Source organism: Natator depressus, chromosome 2 (assembly GCF_965152275.1).
Source record: "Natator depressus isolate rNatDep1 chromosome 2, rNatDep2.hap1, whole genome shotgun sequence".
In the NCBI taxonomy this organism is placed as follows: domain Eukaryota; kingdom Metazoa; phylum Chordata; order Testudines; family Cheloniidae; genus Natator; species Natator depressus.
This window is the reverse complement of record NC_134235.1, coordinates 234469723-234496228: the sequence shown is the minus strand read 5'-3', so window position 1 is coordinate 234496228 and position 26506 is coordinate 234469723. Positions and strand designations below refer to the sequence as shown.

Genomic DNA, 26506 nt, shown 5'->3' with positions numbered 1-26506 from the left:
ATTTTTGTAACAGATGGCAGATGTGATAGTTTTTCAGTTTCTGGGTAGGTGTGTGTCATTCTTTCAACAGCCCTAGTGGTCACCAAATTCAGCTACAGAGAAGAAGTAATTTTCATGTTATAATGGACAGACGTGAAGGGATGGGGTGGATGAGGTCCCAAGAACCCACCGGGCCTTGGGCAATGCTTCTGGGAAGCAGAGTCCATTTGTTCTGCACTTTCAGCTGGCAAGCCAACACTCCTTTGTTTGCAAACAGAATGATCTTACAATTGATTTGATATTCATTCTAGACTTAGTTTCTTATTGTCCAATATACATTGCACTGCTTCACGTACAATAAATATAGTTATAGCTCATGTCAGTAGAAATATACCAGGCCAAATTCTTCTCTGACATTAAATTTGTCAAACTTAATGTCAATTTCAACCAATTTAGCTTAAGTAATAGGAGCCCAAACATTTACAAAATATGTCATATTTCCAGATCATAATTACAAAAGTAAATTGTGGGATTTTTAATTGTTTGGGATGGAGGGAATTCTTCCCAGACTGCAGCTTTGCATTCCATTTTATAGCTTGGAACTGACTTTATGCACTGTGTGTAAACTTCTGAGAAATTAGTTGGTGTGAACACTGAGCCAAGTTGAACTGCGTGCACAAATGCAGTGCTGGTGTTTGGAGATAATAAAGGTGTTTTTATTTAAGGAGCAAGCATTTAAACTTAAAAAGTTGGTGCTGTTAGTATATTTTAAAATATAAATCTGCAATTCTGCATTATCCTTGTGCATTGAGTTATACAGAAGCTGTTAGTTAACAGACACAAAAATACAAAAGCTTTTACAAAAGTGTAGTAAACTACAAAAGGAGGTGATTAGAATAAGGAAAATGCTGAAAAAACAATCTCTAGGAAAACACTGGAGAACAGCATGCATTAATTAGAGTAACTGTTTTAAATGTGCTTTTACTACATGAAAAAAGTACAATTAAGGAAAATACTTTGAAGAAACAATGGAAGAAAACATTAAGAGGCACAGTGTGATAATTAATATCCATAACACTCTAGGGATTTCCCATTATGCTCCAATGATGCAAAACTCATTAGCACTCATTTCAGGAACATGAGGCCACTTAATTTATTAAGAGCCAAAATGTGCTTGGTGCTGTGCATGATGTAAACACAAGGGCAGTCTGTGCTCCAGGGAGAGCTTTCAACCTACAAAAGAAAGAAAAGAAACCCGGGGTACCCAAAATGGGGGAGGATCATTTAAACACTTGAAAGTATGTATTTTTTGCGTGTGTTTGGGCCTCAAAGAAGAAATGAATCTTCAGAAAGGTTTTAAATGGGGAAGTGAAGTCTGGTGGACCTGAATTAGGAAGCTATTCCGCCCTTGGAGCACTTTGGAAGAAGGCATGAAGATGGGGGCATAGGAAAAAGACAAGGGCCAATATAATTGGCAGAGCAAAGGGGAATGCAATGTACAAATACCAGACTGTGGTTGCAGTTTCAGTTCTGACATGAAATATGATAAATGCAGAATCTCTAGTATATTGCTGAAGCATTTAAATTGATGCATTGCAAGATTCCTTGTTATACAGTAGCATGCATCTCACTGGCCTTATGTTGGTTTTCTTTCTGTGTTTCAGTGGAAACCTGTCCCCTTCCTTTATTTTTGTTACAAGCTCCTTTTGACGACAAAGCTCAAAAACTGCTTGAGTGTCTTGCTAAATAATTTTGTCTATGGGTATCCACTTCTATGCCATAATCCTGCAGTTGGATCACCTGTGCAGAGCATCACTGAAGTCAACAGAGCTGTGCGCTGATACAAGGATCCACCCTTATGGATCCGATTGCAATGTGAGGGCACTTGTTATAGCTCTGGAGCTCTGTTTATAGGGGTATACTAAGTTAAACAGGTAGATGATGTGAAATATTGTTTTAAAGTAACATTAAAGATAATGCCAAAAGTTGTAATTTAAATACTCCTTATTGGTACTCCCTATCTCCATACAAAAAAGTTGGGCACAAAGATTACAGTAAGTATATATTGTATAATCCTGTGATTATTCATACAAGTGCAAAATACAACAAAAAACATGCAAATCCTTTAAGGTCCATTCTTACAGTAACTATATGCATGACATTTTATAGTAATTCATCTGAGGGTATCGAAGTGATTTCTATAGATGAAGCATTTAAGATACTTCAGTGTTGAGAGCTATAACAAAACCTAAGATAGGTGGATAAGTATATATCTTAAGAGGTTTTATAGTTCCGCCTATTGTGATAGTAACAGATTTTACTGAAGTTCATTGACTTTCTCAAGGTCATACAGTGAGTTGGTGGAAGAGTATTTACTAAACTAGTCTTTTAACTTCCAACCCTTTACTCGAATCACCAGACATGTTGGGCCAGATTGTCAAGAGTGCTCAGCACTCACAGCTGGGGGTGAATTTTTCAAGCATTCAGCACTCAGAAGTTACCATTGCTCCCCAGGGGGACTGAGCTGTTTTGAAAACCTTGCCGGTTGCTTCTTGTTACCCAAGGGTGTGTTGCCATATATTCTTAGTATATCACTGTTGTGCATGAACTAGTTTTATCCTTTGAAGCTCACTCAACTATAAATGAGATTTTTTTACTTGATTCCAGATCAAGTGTTTGGTTCCAATCTCACCAGCTTGTGTCAGAGAGAAAACAGCTCGGTGCCAAAGTTCGTGAAGCTGTGCATTGAACACGTTGAAGAACATGGTAGGGTGAAAATGTTCATCTCTTGGTTTTTATCTCCAAATCTCTGAGTCAGTATCTAATTTTGGAAGCTTAATTCTTATCCTGTTGGTTTCCAAATGACTGGTAACAGTATTGTGAAGTCTGAGGCTTATAGCTGGAGTTATAGCAATAGGATGTCAACAGCTGGGAAGTAGGGAGGGAAGGCAACCTGAACTAGGATCCAGTGAGATCGTGGCTAGCAAAGAGTAGCAAGAGGGAACTGGGAACAGGTCATCATATTTGGGGACAGGATTGTTGAAAGGGGCCTTGTCAGTAGGTAACTAATAAAATTGCTTCTTAAATCTTTACCTATGTTAACAAAACACCACTTGCATTAAAGACTTTTTCTCCTACAAGTTCATTTTAGGGACACCTTACCTGTGTAAATGTGTGGAGAATCAAGGCCTTCAGATAACACTGTCATCTGAGATTCCTTTAGCCAGTTATACTGATAAAACTTGGAAAATGTGCCTCAAACTGCTCAGATTACCAGATTTCTATATTTTATCTGATGTGTTAAAGTGCCCTGATTTGTTGAACATGTCCTTCTCTTTTCCTGTTGACAATAAGAGAAGGCAGATCTCTCTTACTCAAGTATTAAAGTGAGTCTAGATTGAACATTAACATTTTGAAAAGCCTGATGTATAAGATGACCCAATGCTTCTGCATTTTATATATATAAAAACTTTTAGGTAACTGGCTGCATATTTATCCCCACCCTGACTTGCCTCCTCACTTGTCTCTTGCCTGCTTGTTGATGTGGTTGTTACTAGAACTCTTATGAGAGTAGGTTACTTATTGCAAGTGGGTCACCTACTCCCTTGTAGTGAAATTATTCCCATGTAGTGGCTGATGCTAAAGATCCAAGTTGTGTGTAAGAGAATCTACCCACCCATCTTTTTGGTGCACTCCACTTCCTTCCCACCTTAGATCTAGCACGTCACATTCAGGGCCTGAGTGGGAGCTAAGGGTATATGTTGCAGGGCAAAATAGGTGCCCTCCATGGGGAAACAGCTACAGTAAAGGAATATGGTGCAACTTATAGCCCCCTTTACTGCTGCTGTCTGGTGACTCAGTACAAAAAGGAAGAGCAGGAACTGGTTCTACTGTCCTCCACCCAACTCCAGAAGCTGCAGTGGATGTGTGTTTTCTGCATTGAGACAGAACTTGCTGCTTTCACTGCTATCCTCTTTTACCTTAAGGGGAACTGATTTGAGCAGCTTCTTCCCTCCTCTTCCATCTCCATCCCCCTCCCCATTATCCCTTCAGAGAGAGAATGATCAATAGATTGTGGCAGTAAAAGGTAGTGGCGAATGGATGGGTGGGACAGATGGTACTGACAGTTGTGCGCCATATCTCCTGATGCTTCTGTTACATCAGGATTCCCTGTGGATGGGATTAAGGGAGCTGTTGAATCCCGTCGTTTCAACACTCGTATCAGCCAACGCAATGTACTGAATTCATGTAGAGGTTATGAGCATTGGTAGACAGAAATTCTTCCTGTCTTCCGCACATGACCACTTTTGATCTTCTGCAACAGCAGCCACTAAGAAGTAATTTTTCTCCTTTTGCCATATCTAGTGTTTTCCTCAACACTGTAAAGATGGTAGGGATGGAGGGGACATCTGCTTGTCATGAGAAAGTAAGGCAACAGGATGGAATTAAACACACATGAAAACTCATAAACCAGTGGAATGGGTGGTATCTGGTGGACCTGGTCACCCACTATCAACTTTGAGGTGTTCTCCAGAATGACTGACTTAGCTTGGTTTAGTCACCATACATTTTGGTAAATATAGTTTCAATGTGAAAGGGAAAACCTAAATCAAAAACCCTACAATCTCACTGCTAGTATTTTAGGATGAGTGGAGGTATGAAAGAGAGCGAGAGTGCACATATATATGTGCAAGAGAGAAAGTGAAATCCTTTATGTACTAAACAATAGTTGTGCTAACTAACTATTAGGTGTGAGATTTTTAAAAGCAGCTATTGGAGGGTGGGCCCCCAGCCCTCATTGAAAATCAGTGGGAGTTGGGCACCTCACTCCTGAAGACTTCTTCACATTGTCTGAGTACACATCACATTTTAGACATTATTTCAAGCATAAGTTTTGCAGTGGCAAGATACTAGTCAGCAACTATCTCTGCAGATAAGTAAATAGTTTTAATTGTGACAAGAGGTTCTGCAGTTCTCCTGATGGTGGGTTTTCTTTTTGCTAACTGGAATCTCTAAAATGAGCAGACTGACCCATTTAAGTATCTTAAAAAAAAAAATCTACATTTTAAAATTTGTTTTAGGATTGGATGTTGACGGGTTATACCGAGTTAGTGGCAATCTTGCAGTGATACAGAAGCTAAGATTTGCAGTTAATCATGGTAAGTGCCATTCCCCAACTGTATTATCAATTTGAAAATATGTGCATGAGTAGCTTGACAAGATGTCCTGATTTTATAGGGACCGTCCTGATTTTTGGGTCTTTTTCTTATATAGGCTCCTATTACTCCCCACCCCCGTCCCGATTTTTCACATTTGCTGTCTGGTCACCCTATGTAAGAATATTTGTCAAAATTGCTAGAAAGCTCTTCAGATTGTGCAGTGATTTTTAGTCCATCTGTTTAAAATAATATGACAACATTTCATGAGAAATATGTAGCACTTTTCAAAATGAAACTGCTACTAAATAGCAGCTTCTGTGTTCTTCAAAGTGGATACTGTCTACATCTGTTCATACAGTGCCTACCACACCAGAACCTTGGTCCTAATTGAAGCTGTCTAGTCACTGCTGTAATAATTCTGAAGCATATGTGGCATGGCAGTTTAAAAGGAATGAAGCTCAAATAGAATATTTCTATATCTTATGGAAAGCAAGAGAAAAAGTATTAAAAAACCCAGCAACCTTGTACTGGCATTTAACATTTGTCTATCATTCTGACCTTGGGTGAGAATCTCTATTGTGCACTTATGCAGGCCAGCAAAGGACTCTCATCCTAGAGCAGAGGTGGGCAAACTACAGCCCAGGGGCCGCATCTGGCCCTTCAGACATTTTAATCCGGCCCTTGAGCTCCAGCCAGGGAGCGGGGTCCAGGGCTTGCCCCGCTCCATGCACGCCGGGGCTCCACGCAGCTTCTGGAAGCAGCGGCATGTCCCCACTCCGCCTCCTATGCATAGGGGCAGCCAGGGGGTTCCGCACACTGCCCCCACAGCTTCCATTGGCCAGCAGCCACAGCCAATAGGAGCTGCAGGGGCAGCGCTTGTGGACGGGGCAGCATGCAAAGCCGCCTGGCTGCGCCTCCGCATAGGAGCTGGAGGGAGGACTTGCCACTGCTTCTGGGAGCTGCTTGAAGCAAGCACGGCCCGGAGACTGCACCCCTGACCCCCTCCTGTGCCCCAACCCTTTGCCCCAGCCCTGATCCCCCTCCTGCCCTCCGAACCCATCAGTCCCATCCTGGAGCACCCTCTTGCACCGCCCACCTCCTCATCCCTAACCCCACCCCAGAACCTCCACCCCCAGCTGAAGCCCTCACCCCCTCCCACACTCCAACCCCCAATTTCGTGAGCATTCATGGCCCTCCATACAATTTTCATACCCAGATATGGCCTTTGGGCCAGAAAGTTTGCCCACCCCTGGCCTAGAGGGAGAGGAGACTCTAAAGTAGCTTTAAGCCACCTTTGCCCCTCCCAATTCTTTGCTGCTCTGGAGTCTGAAGCGGCTCTTTTTATAACTTAGATAAGCCAGTGGGCTTGTCTGAGTTACAGCAACCTACCTAGGGCTGTCTTATGGGCTCAGTGCTGCCCAGAATCTCCACACGGCTGAGATGTTACACCAGGGCTTGCAATGGTTCATCAGAATGAAGTCTTTCAGGTGTCTTCCACAATGCCTGAGCTGGGAGAATCCTCCCCCAGATAAATATGGAGCTCTTAAAGCCCCTTTGCACTGCTCCAACTCTTCTTCCTGTTTTTGTTCGAGTAGATGCAGCCATGTATTCCACTGAGGTGCATGCATGCCCAGGACACTGGAACCAGAGAACTTTTGCCTAGTAGAACCTGTAGAAGGGTGCTGCTTGCACCTTGTTGCCATAGCCCCTCCCCGGCTGAATGAGGTGGTGCCACTCCAACGCCCCTCTGTTCCTTCTCACAGCCTGTTGCTGGAGTTGGAGCTCTGTTGTGGTTTTCACCGCATAATCCCTCTATTTTTAGTGATTTTTTTTCTAATGTATGTAGTTCATTAGATTTAGTGTGTGTTAGCTGTAATTTAACTGTTTCCCTAGTGATGGCATCACCAGGGTTTAAACATTGTTTGTTATGTGGGGAAGTGATCCCCAACAACGATCCCCACACATGGTGCTTGCTGTGCCTAGGCAAAGCCCGTGTTAATGAGTGGTGTTTGATTTGCAGGTTGCTCACCAAACAGACTCTCAAGTGGTGAGGGATTTTCATCTGAAGCAGCCTCTGCTTGAGCAGGCCATGCGGTCTGCTTTGGCACCATGGCCCTTGTCAAATCAGAGGTTGCCCTCAGATTCTGAGAATATCTGCTGCACCTTCGGTTGTCAGGTCTTGCACTTAATTCATTGAAAGTGCATCTGGCAGCTATATTGGCATTTCATCCCACCCATTCAGGAAGATCAGTCCTCTCCATTGCCATTGTGGCAAGATGCTTAAAAGGGCTTTTATATCTCCATCCTCTGGTCTGAGAGCCATTTCCTCTGTGGTCTCTTAACTCGGTCCTAGCAACTTTAATGGGACCTCCATTTGTGCTCCTGGCATCTTGTCCCTTTCTGCTTTTGTGTCAGAAAACTACATTCCTGGTAGCAATAACATCCACAAGAAGAGTGTGAGAGTTGCAGGCCGTGATGGCAGAGCCTCCTTATACACAAGTCTCCAAAGACAAACGACTTTAGACAAAAATTTGCTTTTCATTTGAACCAGGTGGTATATTTACCTGTGTTTTTTTTCTAAGCCACATTCATCTCCATACATGAAATGTCAGGTGATGTCTAGCCTTCTATCTGGACAGAACTAAAGTATTTTGTGCTTCGCCTCACCTATGTGTCATATGTAGATCGTATGATATGTCAAGTCATCTTTTCACAAATGATCTCTAAATGGATAACATCTTGTATCAAGGTTGCATATAAAATAGCTTCAGCTATGCCTCCTCAGTGTGTGCAAGCTCATTCTACACGATCAGTTACTGCATCTTCCAGAGGATGCAAATTTTGGTCAGGTGATCCCAGGGATACTGCTTGTGAGTCATGTAAGTGGAATACATGGCTGCATCTACTCAAAGAAGAAGAAATGGTTACTTATTGTAACTGTGGTTCTTCAAGATGTGATGCAGACCTTTATTCCATGATCTACCCTCCATCGTCTCTGCACTGCGCTCTAGGTGCTCAGTGTGAAGGAACTGATGGGGGTTTGGGCACTGCTGCCTCGTATAGTCAGGGGAAGAGCTACAGCAAGAAGGTGTGAGCACCATCCCTCTACGGGTACTGCTAGGTAAAATTATCTGGCTCTGGCATTCTGGGTGTGCATTGTAACCTTTGGGTGCCCTTCTCCAGTGCCTGGAGATGCAGAAAAGCACCTGGAGATGCAGAAATCAGTCCAGCAATAGGGAACCTATTGAGCATACCCAAAACTACCACACCCAATTCCAGAAACTTCTGGATGTGGAGTGCTAATTGTGCATCTGCCTAGCAACAATGACAGACACAATTTATTCCTTCTCACCTTCCAATAGATTTCTAAGGGTATGTCTACACTTACATTTTATAGCGCTCTACCTTGCTGGCTCGGGGGGTGAAAAATCACCCCTCTGAGCACAGCAAATCTGAGCACTTTAAAGTACTAGTGTAGACAGGCTCCAAGCGCTGGGAGCTAACCCCTGGTGGATTACCAGGAGCACTGGGAGAGCTCTCTCCTAGTGTTCGCATGTGACCACACTGACACTTCAAAGCGCCGCCGTGGGAGCGTTCCCAGGACAGCGCTTTGAAGTTTCCAATGTAGACATACCCTTAAAGAGAGAGCTCCCTGTTAGACACGTGGATTACATGCACACACCTAAGTGGAATACATGTCTGAATCACATCTTGAAGAACTACAGTTATAATAAGTAACTGTTTCCTCTGGCCCCTTCACACTGGGTAATAAGAATCCCACCCCATTGTTCAACTTGTGTAGAAAATAAGTAATTAATGATAAACTCCTGCTAGATTATAGTAATCATTCATGTTTTCTTTCAGATGAGAAATTGGACTTGAATGACAGTAAATGGGAAGATATACATGTCATCACAGGAGCTCTAAAAATGTTTTTCAGAGAACTGCCAGAACCACTCTTCACATATAATCATTTCAATGACTTCGTCAATGCAATTAGTAAGTCCATAAAGCATGCACAGAATTTTCATAAATCATAAATATTTAAATATGCACAGTGCACTTAATTGTAATATTTTCTCCTTTTCACTGTTTAAAAAGGAGAAATTATGAAATTTTGTAAAGGTTTTACCTTATATGCAGTCGTGGTGTAGCTCTCAGTCCCAGGATCTTAAAGACAAGGTGGGTGAATGGTCCTTGAAATGTGTTAACTATTTATGCTAAACATTCTGTTCCACGTTGTATTTATTTATGAAACTGTGTACGTTTCCCAGACATGAAGAAGAGCTCTGTGTAAGCTCAAAAACTTCTCTCTCATCAACAGAAGTTAGTCCAATAAAACAGTGGCTCTCAACCAGGGATTCTGTGTACCACTGGGGGCATGCAGAGGTTTTCCAGGGGGTATATCAACTCATCTAGATATTTGCCTCGTTGTACAATAGATTACATAAAAAGCACTAGCAAAGTCAGTACAAACTGAAGTTTCATACAGATAATGACTTGTTTGTTCTACTCTATATACTATACATTGAAATGTAAGTTCAATAGTTATATTCCAGTTGATTTATTTTATAAAAATGAGAAAGTAAGCAATTTTTCAGTAATAGTGTCCTATGACACTTTTGTATTTTTATATCTGATATTTGTAAGCAAGTAGTTTTTACTTGAGGTGAAACTTGGCGTACACAAGACAATCAGACTCCTGAAAGGGGAGCAGTAGTCTGGAAAGGTTGAGAGCCATTGCAGTAAAAGATCTCACCCATCTTGTCTCTAAGGTATTACTACCTTCAGATTATCTGTAATATTCAATGTGGCCACCAGGTGGCAATGTGTTACTTAATATCAGCACTGTAAAATTGTGTGCTTCATTCAGTTTTCGGTAAGTTATATGCTACCAAAATTTTAAATAAAAATATTGAGTTTATGGTTTATCTGCCTTTTATCTCTTCCAGAACAAGAAGCAAGACAGCGTGTTCGTGCTGTCAAAGATTTAATTAAACAGTTGCCAAAGCCAAATCAGGATACCATGCAGATACTTTTTAGACACCTCAAGAGGTGAGTAGGAGGAGGAGGAAAAAGTCTTAATGTACTGCAGAGCTCCCTTAAAGGTAGGGTGACCAGAGAGCAAGTGTGAAAAATCGGGATGGGGTGTGGAGTAATAGGCACCTATATGAGATATATCGGGACTTTCCCTATGAAATCAGGACATCTAGTCACCTTTCTTAAAGCTGAGTGTTCAAACATTAAAAGTCCTGGGGGAAAGTTCTAAGCGTGTTTCCTTTGATGTTTGTTGTGCTTCATCAAAGCAAAACACTTGTTTGTGTTTATACAAGCTTATGGAGAAGCAAACCCAGCTTTTGGACAGTGTTTTTATTAGTTGTGCTTTTAGCTGCTAAACTTTAGATTATAGGGACAGAGCTAGTGTCAAATATATTTTAAACGATTAGAATGATTACAATAGTGGCATGTTTCATGAATGACAGTAAATATGGAATAAATATTATGAGGAATTACTGATTTGGTTTTGTTTCTCTTCTCTGTTAACACATTATTCTCTCTCACATCAATGAATTTATTTTAAAAGCATATTTTCTTCTTTTTTTCCCCAGAGTTGTAGAAAATGGAGAAAAGAACCGAATGACTTATCAAAGCGTAGCAATAGTTTTTGGACCAACTCTGTTAAAGCCAGAGAAAGAGACTGGTAACATAGCAGTCCACACTGTGTACCAGAATCAGATTGTAGAATTAATTTTGCTGGAACTGAACTCCATCTTTGGATGTTGAAGTTTTCTCAGAGTTAAAACTGAAGTGATGAGTTGGCAACAGATTTCCATCAGGAGTCAAATCTCTCAGTGTACATGATGTATTGTGTTTGTGGACCAAGCGACAGCTCAATTTTGCACTTTTCAGTAGGATGAGAGGGAAGAAATGGGAGGAGTGTTTGACCGATTTAATTGCTATTCATGCAAGTTAATGATAAAATTTTGAATTTCTTTATAATTCACTTATTACATTGCGAATATTTCAAAGTTTGTACTCTGCCTGTTTTAATTACAAATTGCAATTCTAGTACGAGCATATACACTGGATTTCTTGGTGAGAAGCTAAAATTAATCTCAGACTGGATAATCTGGAATGGATTTTTTTTTTAAAAGGTTCACCACTTGGTAGGGTGAGGAAAACCCTATCAACTGGCTTCAGAAATGTTTTTTGATACTTGTAGTGACAATAAAATTTCATCCTGTGCTTATGTACTGAAACCTGTGTGGATCCTGTCAGCAGGGATTCTGCATGTAGTGTGACTGTCTTTAAACTAGTGCTAACAGTGGCCAGTGTGGTTTACAGTAATTCAAATAATCCCTCATTTGAGGCTTGCTTTTTTTAAAAAAAACTGTATTACATTGCATCCTTGCTGGATCTTCTAGTTGCTTGATAGAGCAGGACCCTATTACTTCAAACACTGAACTTGTAAGAATATCCAGCAGAGGATTTGTTCTGTGACATACTAGAGTTTTATTTAATACACGTATCCATTTTTCAGGGTATTTCTTGGGCTACATTTTGTGCTATACTGAATTGCAGTTAACAATTCTAATTAAATACCATCATTATCTAATGCTGTACTGAGTTCTTGGTATGATCCTGTGGTAGAGAACATTTTTGGATGTAAATACAGGCTAAAGACTGAATGACCTTTGGTTTATGTACATAATTCAGTTGTTGTATAGTCTCAAAGTACCTTCTAGTTGCACATTTCTAATCATGGGTAGATTAGCTACAGGTAGTGTAACACTTCCAGTGGAGGTCTAGGTCTAGGTTTCCTCGAAAAACTAAACGTGTGCACTTTTTTAGATGTTAATTACATTTGCAGGCAAAGAATTGTAATGCAAATGGTACTGGAAAAATACCGTGTGCTTGCTAAACTGTTAATGCACTACAAGAGGAGCCTTTTAGGTTATTTAATATGTACAGGATACATTAGAAAAATGTATTACAGATTCTAACATTTGCAAATCATGGAAACATGTTCCAATAGATGTTTGTTGGAAATAATGACATAATGCTAAATTTGAGAATTTCTTTTTACATTAATAATGTAGATTAATTTGTAAAATAAATTGGTTTTGGAAGATTTTTGTTATAGGGAGCATGGTCGACTGAAGATTTTTAAATGTATTTTTTTAGACTAACTGCTGTACCTGATATTTGTTATGTCTAATCTCAATAAAGAAAACTATTAGCTAGTTTGGAGTTTGCCAGTCCAAATTTGGATGACGTAGTCCCCTGTTGAATTTTGCAAACACTCCCAAATATTCAGTTGTGTCTGACTGCCTGAAATGTTATTTCCTGCAGCAGAGTCATTGGGCTGTGGTTAAAAATAGTGTCTAACTGAAACTTTTAAGAATCCCCCTTTTCCCTGAACAGTAGTTGGATTGTATGACGAAGATGGGTAATTTATAGGTTTAAATTTGCAAATATTTATAAGTATTCCACACAAGTATTTTTGTCCTAATGTTTGATATGCTCCACACACATACCACCTGCCCACAAAAGGAAGACAGACAAGTGGTGAAATTATCCCATTTGGCCTTTGATCTCTTTTATATGTTCAAGGTGAGAATTCCAGCAGCAGAAAGCTTGCTTGAAAAAGTCTTTGTAGATGAAAGAAGGGACGACTAATCTTGTGGTTTTCTCACTTTATTTTTATTGTGGTAGTGGTGAAGTCTTGCGGTTTGTTGCAAAATAACTTGGGTGAGAATCGTGATTTCTATAAATCAGTGTTGCATTTTCAACCTCCTGTTGAGATTTAAAAGTATAATTTCTTTTTTGATACTTGTTCTGAGACGCATCATTCTAGTAGGAAATATAAATGAAGTTGAAATTTGTTATAATTTATTCAAATCCCAATTTAAAAAAAAATCAATTTCCTCTGAACAGCATTGTTTAATTACAGATCATGTTGTCTAAGTGTTGAGGTAATCAAAGAAAGAAAATACCTGTTTTGAATATCCTCTTTTAACCATGGGGAATGTAACTTTCCATTATATTCCCAGAGAATTAATTATATAATAGAGTATATCTTTTGTGCAGCAAGTGATATGAAAGCTTTAAGTTGCTAATTTTTAGTTTGGGGAGCTGGAAATACTTCCCAAAAAATCCAGATAATGTGGCAAGAGTTAAACACATACTGCAATCAACAGAAAAATAAAACTGATCTACTTGATGGCAAAGGACAAGCACACCAGCTAGAAGTTTTGCACATTAGAACCATGGCAGTTTGTTTACATATTTAACATCTCTTGCTTCCTTTTCAAACCCTAGTGATAGAAATAAACTTGTAGCAAATGGTGTCTTCCATGTCTAGCATTAATCACTTGCCTTGCTGCTTCCTGAAATTGGCATACCTTTTAAGTTTAAGGTCTTTATTTTTACACTGAGTATTTCAAAGTCAATATGGAACAGAACACAAACTGATGAAAGCTGAGCAGTGGAAAAGGTAAAGGTAACTATTTACATTTTTATAAAAGTTTTATCTAATGTATAGAGCCCAAAATAGAAATAAAAATGCATAAAAGTGAATAGTCATAAAAGTGAGAATATAAACTTGATTTTTTTTATTAAAACTGGAGACATTAGTATACCAAACTTTTCAGACTTGTAGACTGTATCCCCACTGTGGCTGTGTAGTGGTGTCAACTTGTTTTACAAACTCAAGTTTTGTCCCATGAGCAATAGTTGCATGCCTCATGGAGGTGCTGTATATAGTATCACTAAAAAGTGACATTTAGAATAGCCCAAGCTTGGTATTGAGGAAATTTTGCTGTAGTTACCATGGATCAATGCAGAGAACTGGGCACAGATAAAGACTACAGGAACTCCTCACTTAAAGTCGTCCCTGTTAACGTTGCTGATCAATTAGGGAACATGCTCCTTTAAAGTTGTGCAATGCTCCCTTCTGATGTCATTTGGCAGCTGCCTGCTTTGTCCACTGCTTGCAGGAAGAGCAGCCCCTTGCAGCTAGCTGGTGTGTGGTTGGAACCAGCCCCCCTATCTGCTCCTCTAAGTTCCCTGTGCAGCAGCTGCTCAGTAGGCTATCAATTGCCGGCAGTTCAGCTGTCCCTCCCGCCACTGCCATGTGCTCCTCCTGCCCTCTGCCTTGGAGCTGCTCCCTGAGACTCCTGCTTGCTGTGGGGGAGGGGAAAAAGGGGGGGGCCTAATGTCAGGATGTCCCCCTCCCCCCTGCTCCTGCACCCCGCTTACCCCATCTTCCATAGAGCAGGGGGGACACAGGGACAGAGGGAGCTGCTGCCTTAGGCGGCAGCAGCAGCTGCAGTGGGGTCTCAGCTTGCTGGTCTAATTAACAAGGCAGTGTACTTCTGACCTCAATCTTCATACTTAAAGGGGAAATGCACAACTCTACCTCTGAAACACACACAGGGTGTGTCTCTGTCTCTGCCCTCTCTCCTTTCCTGCTGCCTTGTAGAGTGTGAGAGTTAATCCTTGAGGGCTCAGCCAATTGATAATTCATCATTTAGCAGTAAGGCATTCCCTGGGAAATATCCCACCCTCTGACTCCTCCACTTCAACCGAGCTTCACAATCATCATCACTGTGTACCAGTATTAAATTGTTCATTTAAAACGTGTGTGCGTGCACATGCGTGCATGCACACACATCTATATAACCCCCTCATTTACATTAAGTCTTACGGGGAAATTGGATTCGCTTAACATAGTTTCGCTTAACATCACATTTTTCGGGAACATAACTACAACATTAAGTGAGGAGTTCCTGTACTTTAATAAATGTATCCAATCTTGTAAATAAAATAGTTTTCAAATTGACTTGACATGTCCTTCTGTTGATTTTAAAAAAAATCTCTTGAATTTAATAGTCTTACAAACTGGCAAGACTGTCCTGAACTTTAGCCACCATCAACTGAAAGCCATGATTAATCCCCCTCTTTATTGCATCCTCTGCATTATGACATGCAAATCCAAACAGCATTTGGTAGAGAAGATGAGTTAGAAAGTATTGTGCTGTCTAATTAAAAGTTCAGTCTAACATAGTTAAATAGCTGTACTTTAGATAGTTAATTGCAGAATGCTACTTTTTGTTTCCTGTAAAGGAAACAATTTTATTCAGACACAGAAAAGAGCAGTGATATTTTGGAATCAATTGGTAATTCATAAGCCATAAACTTAGACCAGGCACAGTCAGACATTCTGCTCTGAAGAAGGGAGGTACAGAATATCTAATAAGGCATTCTGCAAAGAGAAGGGACTTCCTCTGAAGAATCTTAATTAGTCTCCACAATTGTAAAGTTTTGTGGGCAAGCAGCTGCTGAGGCTGTATTCTGCTGGCTTACAAAGTAGCCCTATGTGATTATGGAACTTAAATGAACATTTTTCTTCATGGCATTCTCATAAACAGACCACTTGTAAAACAAGATAACACTGTGACAAAGCAACATAAAAGGCATTTGGAGGGGACCTGGCCTCTTTTTTTGGTTCCTTTTTCCCTTGAGAATCAAATGGTAGCTCTGATATTAAAGATTTTACAATTTCCCTAAATTGGCCAGCTTCATTGTTCAGAGAAAAATATATAAAGACTCTTAGAATGATTTTTGTGAAAGAAAATGAGTGTCTAATCTACCTGCAGCAGCCTTGTAAATATGTGTAAATCAGCAATTCTTAAATGGAGTCTTAGTTTATGGATGGAATGAGATTCCTTTTTGGGAAAGGCCTTGGTAATGAACAGGTTCTACTTTTGGGATTGTGCCCTCCTACTGCATATTCCATAGAAATGTAGCTTACTAGGAAAACAAAAACAGAGCTCACTGGTTTGGGGTAAGTAATATTAGCTGCAGGATTCTGAAGGTGACAAAAGGGAGATAATGAGAAAGAGAGACTGAGACCCAGGAGACTGGAGAGATCAGACAAATGGCCAAAATCAACTGAAGTACTGGGGATGGAAGAGCCCCAAACAGACAACTAGAAAGAAACTGGAAAGCAGTAGACTGGCCAGGGAGCAGAGGTCTGAGCGAGCCAGATTGCATGGAATTCTGCTCTCTTCTGTCAGCCAGCCTGTTCTGCGTAAAATCTACACAGCTCATGAAGGCACTTCTCTATAAACTGACTTGGGGAGGGTCTCCTCAGAAACTGTGGGGGAAATTCTACTGCTCCTTATCTCCTAGTATGGAAGGATTCAGTTCTAAGCAGGCTGTCTTCTCTTTCCAGTCCTTGGTTTTGCATTTTTCAGTATTTATATGCATGCTTTACTTACTGCTTACTGTTAAGAAGCCTAAGTCTGAGCCCAGTTTATGTGACTCCAGTGCACATGAAGCTGTGTAAACTGGCTGACCCTGGGAAAGGTCTGACAGTGCAACAAGGCTGGTGAGAAAAGGAATTTAGGTTAACTGGGAAGAGCAGCTCAATGAAATAAGCTCCCTCCACACATCCCCATCATTCCTCTTGCCAGTGTCTTTCTGGAGCTGCAGTAATGTCTCCCAGCCTCAGCATGTGCAGTAGCTTCTGCAGCTGAAGAACTTTAGCAGATGATATTATTAATCTGCCCCCAAATTTGAGGCCCACTGTCTACCCTTAGCAAGAAGCAGTCTCGTCTGTGGCTGTTGTAGCTCAGCTCCCTGAAATCAACAGCTTGTGGCCACATACACACTGCTGCCCAGGGCTCTGCAGACCTCACTTTCCCTGTGCAGGCTAGCGCTAGGCACACACCAATCCCTGAGTCCCCACTGTTCCCTGCAGCATCCAGCACCCATTACTGGAGACTCAGAAATTACCAGGTCTGCTGTCCTCAAAAGAAGTGCGCAGTCCATCCTTGATACTCACAACAAATACCCCCTGTGTGGTTGGGGAGCACAGCTGCAGCCCCACACCGTACAGGGCAGGTGGCCCCCTTCAGAATCGGTTCTGCTCAAGAGTAGGTCTGGGTCATCTGTCTTTGGGGAAGCCTTCCTCATTAGATGGGATGTACCCTTGTTAAACGCCTTTATTGTTCAAAGTGCTTCACAAAATACAGGTGGAACAAGCCACAGTCATTCTCATAGCCTCAATGTGGCCATGACAGACTTGGTACCCATATCTCAAGCACATGCCAGTCTGTCCACCAATCACCCTACAGTTGTCTCAACACCACCTCTCGCAGGATGGAGGCCAAATCCTCCATCCAAATCTAGAACTCGTCCATCTGAAGGGGTCACTCAAGATAAAGGATTTTCACTTGAAGTTTAGACACCCACAGTATGCATGCAAGTCTCCACCACCACAATGAGATTATATCCCTTCCTGAATTTAGTGTGGGGGTCCACCTTAATACACCCCCCACCCATTTTGCTATACCACTTCTATGTAAACCATCTACAGTAATCTTGATTCCTTTTACAAAGTTTTGTCCAGCTCACTAGCCCATCTTATAGTAGCACCCACAGGCTGCAATCCAGGTCACATTGTGCTGTGTGCTGTACACATAAAACATGGTTCCTGCCCTGAAGAGCTAGGACAGTAGCACCCATAGGCTCCAACCAAGATCAGGACCCTACCATGCTGGGCAATGTACATATACCAGGACACAGTACATACAGCTGGACACAGTGCATGACCTGAAGATACCTAAATAAACAAGACAGAACAGAAGTTGTTTAGTACATACACTTTTCAAACTGAAGTTAAGTGGGAGTTCTCATCTATATAAAACAGCACTACTGGTAGGTGTGATACACTGTGCCCTGTAACTCTATATGCCTCATTTATATATAATTCTGATATTGCATATAAAGCATGCCATGTGAGGTAACGGGAAAGGTTATGATCAGCTGAAAGTCTTTGTTCTATCTAAATCTATAAATCATTAGTGCATATGAAGTTATGAGATCTTATTATACAGCTATCACTAAAGCATGTTGTAAATAGGGGAATCGGCAGCTCCCCAGAGACAACAGCAAGGAAAAGTAACCAGCTGCCAAGCGTGTGTCGAACAACCACCAACAGCCATTGGCCAGGAAGGGAGCTACAATTCAATGACACTCGCACAGGGCCACACCAGGGGAATTGCTCAACCTTGCCTGGTGCCTCAGCAATGCCCACCAGACATGCCTGAACTTGTGTTCTCCAAGCACATATGTTAAAGATATAAAACAAAACACAGTGGCCCCACGCTTTGCCTTTTCTCCTCTCCTCCACCTATGCTGCAAGAACAAGGACACCAAGAAGACTGAAGACTCCATTTTGGAGACTGGCCCAGGTTTCAAGGGTGAATCCTGTGTACTATGAACTGCGATATCCAGTGGGGGTGAGAAACACTCCTTAATCTAGATGTTACCCAGTCTAATAGGGTTGAGTGTTTACACTGTATGCTTATATTTTATTTTATTTTGGTAACTCTTGACTTTTTGCCTAAACTTATAATCACTTAAAATCAATAAACTTGTTTCACTTTTTATCTTTACCAGTGAATTTGCCTAGGGTTGACAACATTCTACTCGCACAAAACCGAACACCCTTGCCTCATCCCTTCGCCTTCTCACTTCATCCCCCATCCTGCTGTTGCTCGCTCGCTCGCTCTCCCCACCCTCACTCACTCATTTTCACCAGGCTGACTCAGGGGGTTGGGGTGCAGGCTCTGGGGTGGGGCCAGAAATGAGTTCAAAATATGGAGGGAGCTCCAGGCTGAGGCAGTGGGTTGGGATGTGAGGGGGTGAGGGGTTTGGGGTGCAGGAGGGGGCTGGGGGTGGAGCCGAGGGGTCTGGAGTATGGGAGGGGGCTCTGGGCTGAGGCAGAGGGTTGGGGTGTGGGCTCGGCTGGGGGTACAGGTTCCGTGGTGGGACCAGAAATGAGGGGTTCAGGATATGGGAAGGGGCTACAAGCTGGGGCAAGGACCTAGGGGTGACAGTGGACGAGAAGCTGGATATGAGTCAACAGTGTGCCCTTGTTGCCAAGAAGGCCAATGGCATTTTGGGATGTATAAGTAGGGGCATAGCGAGCAGATCGAGGGACGTGATCGTTCCCCTCTATTCGACACTGGTGAGGCCTCATCTGGAGTACTGTGTCCAGTTTTGGGCCCCACACTACAAGAAGGATGTGGATAAATTGGAGAGAGTCCAGCGAAGGGCAACAAAAATGATTAGGGGTCTAGAGCACATGACTTATGAGGAGAGGCTGAGGGAGCTGGGATTGTTTAGTCTGCAGAAGAGAAGAATGAGGGGGGATTTGATAGCTGCTTTCAACTACCAGAAAGGGGGTTCCAAAGAGGATGGCTCTAGACTGTTCTCAATGGTAGCAGATGACAGAACAAGGAGTAATGGTCTCAAGTTGCAATGGGGGAGGTTTAGATTGGATTTTAGGAAAAACTTTTTCACTAATTGGGTGGTGAAACACTGGAATGCGTTACCTAGGGAGGTAGTAGAATCTCCTTCCTTAGAGGTTTTTAAGGTCAGGCTTGACAAAGCCCTGGCTGGGATGATTTAACTGGGAAGTGGTCCTGCTTCGAGCAGGGGGTTGGACTAGATGACCTTCTGGGGTCCCTTCCAACCCTGATATTCTATGATTCTATAAGGAGTTGGGATGCGGGGGAAGGCTCCTGCTGGGGGTGCGGGCTCTGGGTTGGGGATGAGGAGTTTGGGGTACAGGAGGGTGCTCCACGCTGGGACCGAGGGGTTTGGAGGGCAGGAGGGAGATCAGGGCAGGGGGGTTGGGGCACGTGAGGGGGGTCAGGGGTGCTGGCTCCAGGCAGAGCGTCCCTCAAGTACCTCTCAGGAGGAGTGGCATGTCCCTTCTCCGGCTCCTACATGGAGGCACAGCCAGGCAGCTCTGTCTGCTGTCCCCCCCACACCTCCAGTTCCCATTGGCCATGGTTCCCGGCTAATGGGAGCTGCAGAGCTGGTGCTTGGGGCGGGGGCAGCATGCTGAGTCCTCTGGCTGCCCCTGTGTGTAGGAGTCGGAGGGGGGACATGCCACTACTTCTGAAGAGCTGCACAGAGCCGGGCACGCAGCAAGCCTGCCTTTGCCCCCCTGCGCTGCCAACCAGCCTTTTAAGGGCCTGGTCAGCGGTGCTGACTGAATCTGCCAGGGTCCCTTTTTGACCGGGCATTCTGGTTGAAAACCATAAGTTTGCCTGAAGTGTCTGGTAAATCTGCTCAGGTTTAAAAAGGCTGGTGTATGGCCACTTTCCACTGATGAAGTGGTGAACCAATTAATAAACTTGCACTGCTGGTCCTCAGCAGTGCAAAATGGTATATTCCTGCGGTACAAGGCTGGGAGCTGGGGGGATTTGGTTGGTTCCTCTCTCTGTGTGATTCATGAGTGGCTCTGGGAGCAGTCACGCAATCTAGCTGGGTGTGGGGTTCCACATGCCGTTGTGCTGAGTGATCAGAGCTCCTGCAAGGGTTTCCTGCTTGTCTCTATCAACACATGGTAAGAGACAGCCCAGGCTGGAGAGTTAGGTGGGCACAGTGGTCCCAAGCTGCACCCCAGGGATCCCATCACACTAGGTTTAAGTCATAATCTGCTTCAGTAAACTTTTCATGCAGACTCTGTACTACAACAGCTCTGCTTAACTGGGACACCTGCTGGGATGGTGGTTTGTCCAGATGAAGAAAAGATACCACTGACTTCTAAAAAAAAATTTAGAAAGATTAAAATACTTTAGCAAAAATGCTGTAATAGGTGCTGTACTTCTCTTTTGCAGTCAAGTAATGGAAAATAAATGTTAAACACTGATGCTATCATCTCACGCCTCATATAATTTTCCTAGTTTGTAATGCACTGTGGCCAGGCTGATGAAATCAAACTACTAATGACAAATTACCTGTCATGTTGATTTGCTTATGCTCTTCATTAGCCTTACCAAGAATACTAAGCTAGACTAGACTATATATCTATCTATATTTAGATATATAAAATTGCTTATTGTAGTGTAGGCAAAGTGAAATAATTTGTAATGCCAGAGCTCTAATATTCAGGCAAAGCATGGAGTGCATTCTGTTGGGTTGTTATTTGTATTAGTGTAGCATCTATGAACCCAGTCATGGAGCAGGACCCCATTGTACTAGGCGCTGTATAGAGACAGTCCCCATCCTAAAGACTTTGCATTCTAAATTCTTGGGATTTTTGTTTGCTGGGTAGTTTGGTTAGTAATGTCCTCGGCTTTGCCTATGGCACAAACATCCCATAATTTTTGTTCACAGAAGAATGATGCTGTTTGCTCCAGGCTGTCTGCCGGGAGCAGAGACCTCACCTCTCGGTATATGTGCTTAAGTATTCCACACACTTGAGAGTGTAGCCCCCTTTCCAGACATACAAGTTTGTCTAATAAGCCCAAGATTGCAGTTTCTCATAGTTCAACTGAACTATTGTTACCCGGTGATAGTTTAATCTTATTAGTTACTGGGTTCAGAATTCCTTTCTGAAGCTTTAAAAATAACACTTCTTTCGTGGCTAGTCTGTCCTTTTCCCTCTTTGGTAAGCACTAACTTCACTGTCCATCCACCTGTTATTTCTATTGCACTGAAAGTCAGTATGACTCAGGACTGTTTGCTTCCTTATTTGTACAGTCTCATCGCTAGGAATGTGGGCTGGAATGTGCTCTACTGTGCAAAGAATGCTGGTTTGCTGCTTCGCCTGCAGGGAGCATAACACATGTTTAAGTACTACAACACTGATGGCTGCTTTCTAATAATGACTCTGAACCAAGCAGTACTATAGCTTTAAAAATAATTGAATGCATAGGAATATATAACAACTTTCCTCTACAAGTGACAACTATGTGAAAGCAGATCACATATCGGTCCCCTATTTCATGGCGTGGCAGAAGTATAGAAAAGTGTGGATGAACAAAACAAATATTTTTGAAGCGACGTTTGAGAAGGCAATACAATTTCATGCCAACACTTAAACATCATCTCATCATTTGAGAGTAGACTGATACATAAGCTGTCTGTCAAATCACTGAACATCTGAATACGTGCATTGACTAATGCCAGCCCCTTTACTTTTACACAAAACTAACTTTCTCCCTGCCTCCCCATTAAATTATGTTGGTACAGATTTCCTTATGATTAGAAAAGGGTTCTCTATGGTAGCAATGTATTCAGCCTTGTCCCCTGTATAGACACCGTTTACTTGAGTGAAAGTTAATAAACAATGAACAGAGGATGGTATCCTTAGCTCTGAAAAAAATCATATCTAACTCCCCCGTTGGATATTTAAATGTGGGCTGGGCTTTCTTTGCTTTTCTAGAAGGAAAAGCCTAGAATCACAGGGACCTCGAGGGGTCATCTAGTCCAGTGCCCTGTGCTGAGGCAGGACCAAGTAAACCTACACCATCCCTGACCAGTGTTTGTGCAACCGGTTTGTAAAAACCTCCAATGAAGGGAATTCCACAACCTCGCTTGAAAGCTTATTCCAGTGCTTAATTATCTTAACAATCATAGAAAGTTTTTCCTAATATCTAACCTAAAGCTCCCTTGCTGCAGATTAAGCCTATTTTTACTTCCTCTCCTACCTTCAGTGGGCATTAAGAACAATTGACCAGTCCTCTTTATAACAGCCCTTAAACGTATCATGTTCCCCCCTCAGTCATCTTTTCTCAAGACTAAACATGGGGTTTTTTTAACCTTTCCTCATAAGCCAGGTTTTCTAAACCTTTCATCATTTTTGTTGTGCTCCTGTCTCCAATTTATCCACACCTTTCTTAAAGTATAGTGCCCAGAATTGGACACAGTACTCTGTGCCCTCACTAGTGTTAAGCAGAGTTGGACAATTACCTCCCATATCTTACATTCAACACTCCTATAAATACAGCCCAGAATAATATTAGCTTCTTTTGTAAATGCATCAAATGGTTGACTGATTGGTGGTCCACTATAACCGCTAGGTCCTTTCCAGCAGTATGAATGCCTAGCCAGTTATTCCCAATTTTGTAGTTGTGACTTTGACTTTTCCTTCCTGAAAGCTAATACTTTCCAGTTGTCTTTAATGATTTCAGACCAATTCTCCATTTTGTCAAGGTCATTTTGAATTCTAATCCTGTCCTCCAACATGCTAGCAACCCCTCCCAACTTGGTGCCACTCCTTTATCCAAGTCATTAATGAAAATATTGACCAGTACCAGTCTCAGGCCTGACCCTCCGGGACTCCACTAGATACACCCTCCCAATTTGACAGTGAACCATTTAAACTATTTTTTGAGTACGGTCTTTCAGCCAGCTGTGCACCCACCTTATAATAATTTACATCTAGACCAAATTTCCCTAGTTTGCTTATGAGAATGTCATGTGGGACTCTGTCAAAACCCTTACTAAAATCATGATGTATCCCTTCTACATCTTCACCCCTATCCACTAGGCCAGTAAACCTGTTAAAGAAGGAAATTAGGTTGGTTTGGCATGATTTGTTCTTGACAAATCCATGTTGGCTATTACTGATCACCATATTAGCCTCTAGGTGCTTACAAATTGCTTAATAATTTGTCCCAGTATTTTTCCAGGTATTGAAGTTAGACCAGTCAAGCCTGTAACTCCCCAGGGCCTCTTTGTTCTGCTTTTTAAAGATAGGTGCCATGTTTGCCCTTCTCCAGTCCTCTGGGCCATGTGTATTGTGTGATGGCACACTCAGTATAAATGGTTTACTTCCACTATGCTGTAAAAGCAAACTCCATTTTGCCAGCATCAACACTTTATTGCACTATGGGTAGCGTTGCTGTAATGCAATATTAATGGTATAGTTAAGTGAGGTGGGGATTACTGATTTTCCTTTCCTGCTTCCTTTGTTCAGAGAGAGAGAGAGAGAGATTCCCCTTCAGCCTGCCTATAATCTACTAGGGGAGGTTTTGTAGCCTGTGCAATACAGCAGGTCAGACATGATAATCATAACGGTTCCCTCGGGCCTTAAAAATCTATGAATGAATTTGGCACCAGGCTTGTGTTCCTTACTCACTCATGCTTCGTATCAGGCAAAAGTGCTTCTCCTGTGTCCCATGAGCAATAGTTGCTAATACAGTACATGTGGCAGTACTTGCTAATACAGTCATGACCTGACTAGTCACCATGAGTTGAGATCTTAGGGCAGGTGTGTTTAAAGTTGCTCTAGCAACCATGGCCTGAAATAAAGAAACTACAAAAGCCTCTCTCTAAAATGATGAACCCCTTCGTGCACCGGCAGTGCGACACATGCGATGGTTGATGCAGAGAGCACATTAAACAAGTGTCTGACTGCTCTGCTTTCTCTAAGTTAATGGCCACCCTTCGGAGCAGGGTTTGGTGCTCCTTAAAATCGTCCAGTGAGCTAGCGCGAGAGGGCCCTGCCACAGCCTCATCTGGAGTGGGTAAGGACAACTGGATCGCTGTGGGGGAAGGGGGTCTCGGTGGGCACCTGCCCTTCCACCCCAGCGTCCACTTGCACTTTGTGCACCGATTCCAGGGCTGTCGGTGCTGTCTGATGCTTGTCTGACACCGACACAGACGATTGATGCGAAGGGGGCATTGGCATAACCGGCATGCCCCAGGCATTCCAGTAGGGCCATTGTGGAGGTGGACGCAGCCTCAGGAGCCTAGTCGTGATGGTGCTGCCTTGGTGAGGGGCTAAACTGCTGCTCCGTGTCAGAGGAATCCTCCTCCGGTGACTATGGCAGGGCTGTTGACACCTGAGTCTGGCGGCTAACTGTCGCCGTGGCTGAATGGTGCTGGGAGTAGGAGCGGCACCACGCTGGGGAACGTTCCTTTGGTCTAGATGACAACAATCGACATTGTGGAGAGGATCAGCAGGAGGATGACCGGTGCCTACCGTGTGGTGACTGGAGCCGCCCTCTGGGCAAGTCTCAATGAGAGGGCAGAGACCGGGAGTGCGGTGCCGGCCATCTGTGGTGGTGAACCGGCAACCTGGGTTGATGCGGAGACCAAGAGCGCGGTGACAGAGAGCTGTGCCTTGGCTCCAGAGACCAGCCATGTTCACTCACCTACTGGGAGGCTTTCACAGCTGGCTTGCCCTCGTAGGGAGCCTTTGCCGGGTCCATTGCAGCACCGGCTGTGCTGGGAGCATCCTTTGCTCTCTGGGCATTGGGAGCTGGGAAGGCCTGGAGTTGGTGGCGGATCCTTTTTTTTCGGGGGGGGGGAGGGGGAGGCGGGGGTAGGAGGTCCCCATGTGGCTCTGGAGTGGGCAGGCGGCCCGAACAGGATCCTTTACCCGATGCCCCTTGGTCCTTCTTGCTGGGTCCTGCTTTTTCAACTTATTTTGGGGAACCGGTGAAGGGGAATGGTGCCAGGTAGGTGCCGGGGGTGCGCTACGCCCTGAGTTGTGTCCAGCCGAGACAGCTCCGAGGCTGGGCAGACAGCAGCCTCCATGAGGAAAGCCTCAAATGGATGGTGCATTTTTTTGTGTCCTGGCACGAAAGTTCTTACAGATGCAACACTTTTCTTTTATGTGAGATTCCCCAAGCACATCAGACAGCTGCCGTGGGGGTCACTAACAGGCATAGGCCTGTGGGGGTCACTAACAGGCATAGGCCTATTACAGTCAACGCAGGGCATAAAACCCAGAGACTAGGGTATGTCCTGCCTGGGGCAAAGCCCCTAACTTACTAACGACAGTACTTACTAACTAACTACAGTAAACAAAACTATTTACGGGTCTAATACACAAAGCGAATAGAGGAAATCCCTGACCGCTTGTGAGGCAAGGGGGAGAGGTGCTCCGACCAATCACCACGGGCGGTAAGAAGGAACTGAGAGGGCGCAGGGCTGGGGGTGCCTGATACACCGACACATGAGCGCGGCACTCCAGAGGGTGCCACAGCCGGCCCTATGGATACCGCTAAGGCAAAAGTCTCCGACAACTCCATTCTGCACACACCTAGAATGGAAGTGAAATGAGCAAGCACTCGAAGAAGAATTTACACTTTTTGTGCTGAAATGGAAGGGTTTTTTCAGAATTTTCCATGGAACAGCAATTCTGACTTTCAGCCAACTCTTTCTGAGCCTCCCTTGCCAAGTCCCCTTGCCAAGAAGAGACTATTGTGCTCCTCCCCTTGCACAGCCCACAGAACTCAGCCCAGAAAGGAGGGGTGTGCAATTCCTTTGGGTGCAGATGCACTTCCTCTCATATCACAGTGTAAGCAGTGACAACCTGCTGCAAGTAATCCCTGCCCCTATCAACACAGCTGCCTCTGACACAGTAAGGGCAGTTGGAGTGCACACGAACAAATTAAAATACAAGCCTCTGCTCCATCACGTACCACATAAAATGGTACGTGTACTTAGTCCATATTTTAGCTTATTACCTGCAGAAGAGCTCTGTGTAAGCTTGAAAGCTGGTCTCTCTCACCTACAGAAGTTGATCCAACAAAAGATATTCCCTC

General features: G+C 43.2%; 1 protein-coding gene across 6 annotated transcripts in view; it reads left to right on the top strand.

The window, feature by feature from the left end:
• Window positions 1–12319, top strand: part of ARHGAP12 (Rho GTPase activating protein 12) — a 142404-nt gene extending 130085 nt beyond the window's left edge. For all 6 annotated transcript variants that reach the window (XM_074946187.1, XM_074946186.1, XM_074946185.1 and 3 more), the window contains 5 exons: window positions 2647–2745; window positions 5061–5138; window positions 9003–9137; window positions 10091–10193; window positions 10748–12319. In XM_074946187.1, coding sequence (XP_074802288.1) covers window positions 2647–2745; window positions 5061–5138; window positions 9003–9137; window positions 10091–10193; window positions 10748–10922 — 590 coding nt within the window. In that variant the 3' untranslated portion in view covers window positions 10923–12319. The remainder of the gene's footprint in view (window positions 1–2646; window positions 2746–5060; window positions 5139–9002; window positions 9138–10090; window positions 10194–10747) is intronic.
• Window positions 12320–26506: the final 14187 nt, after the last annotated feature.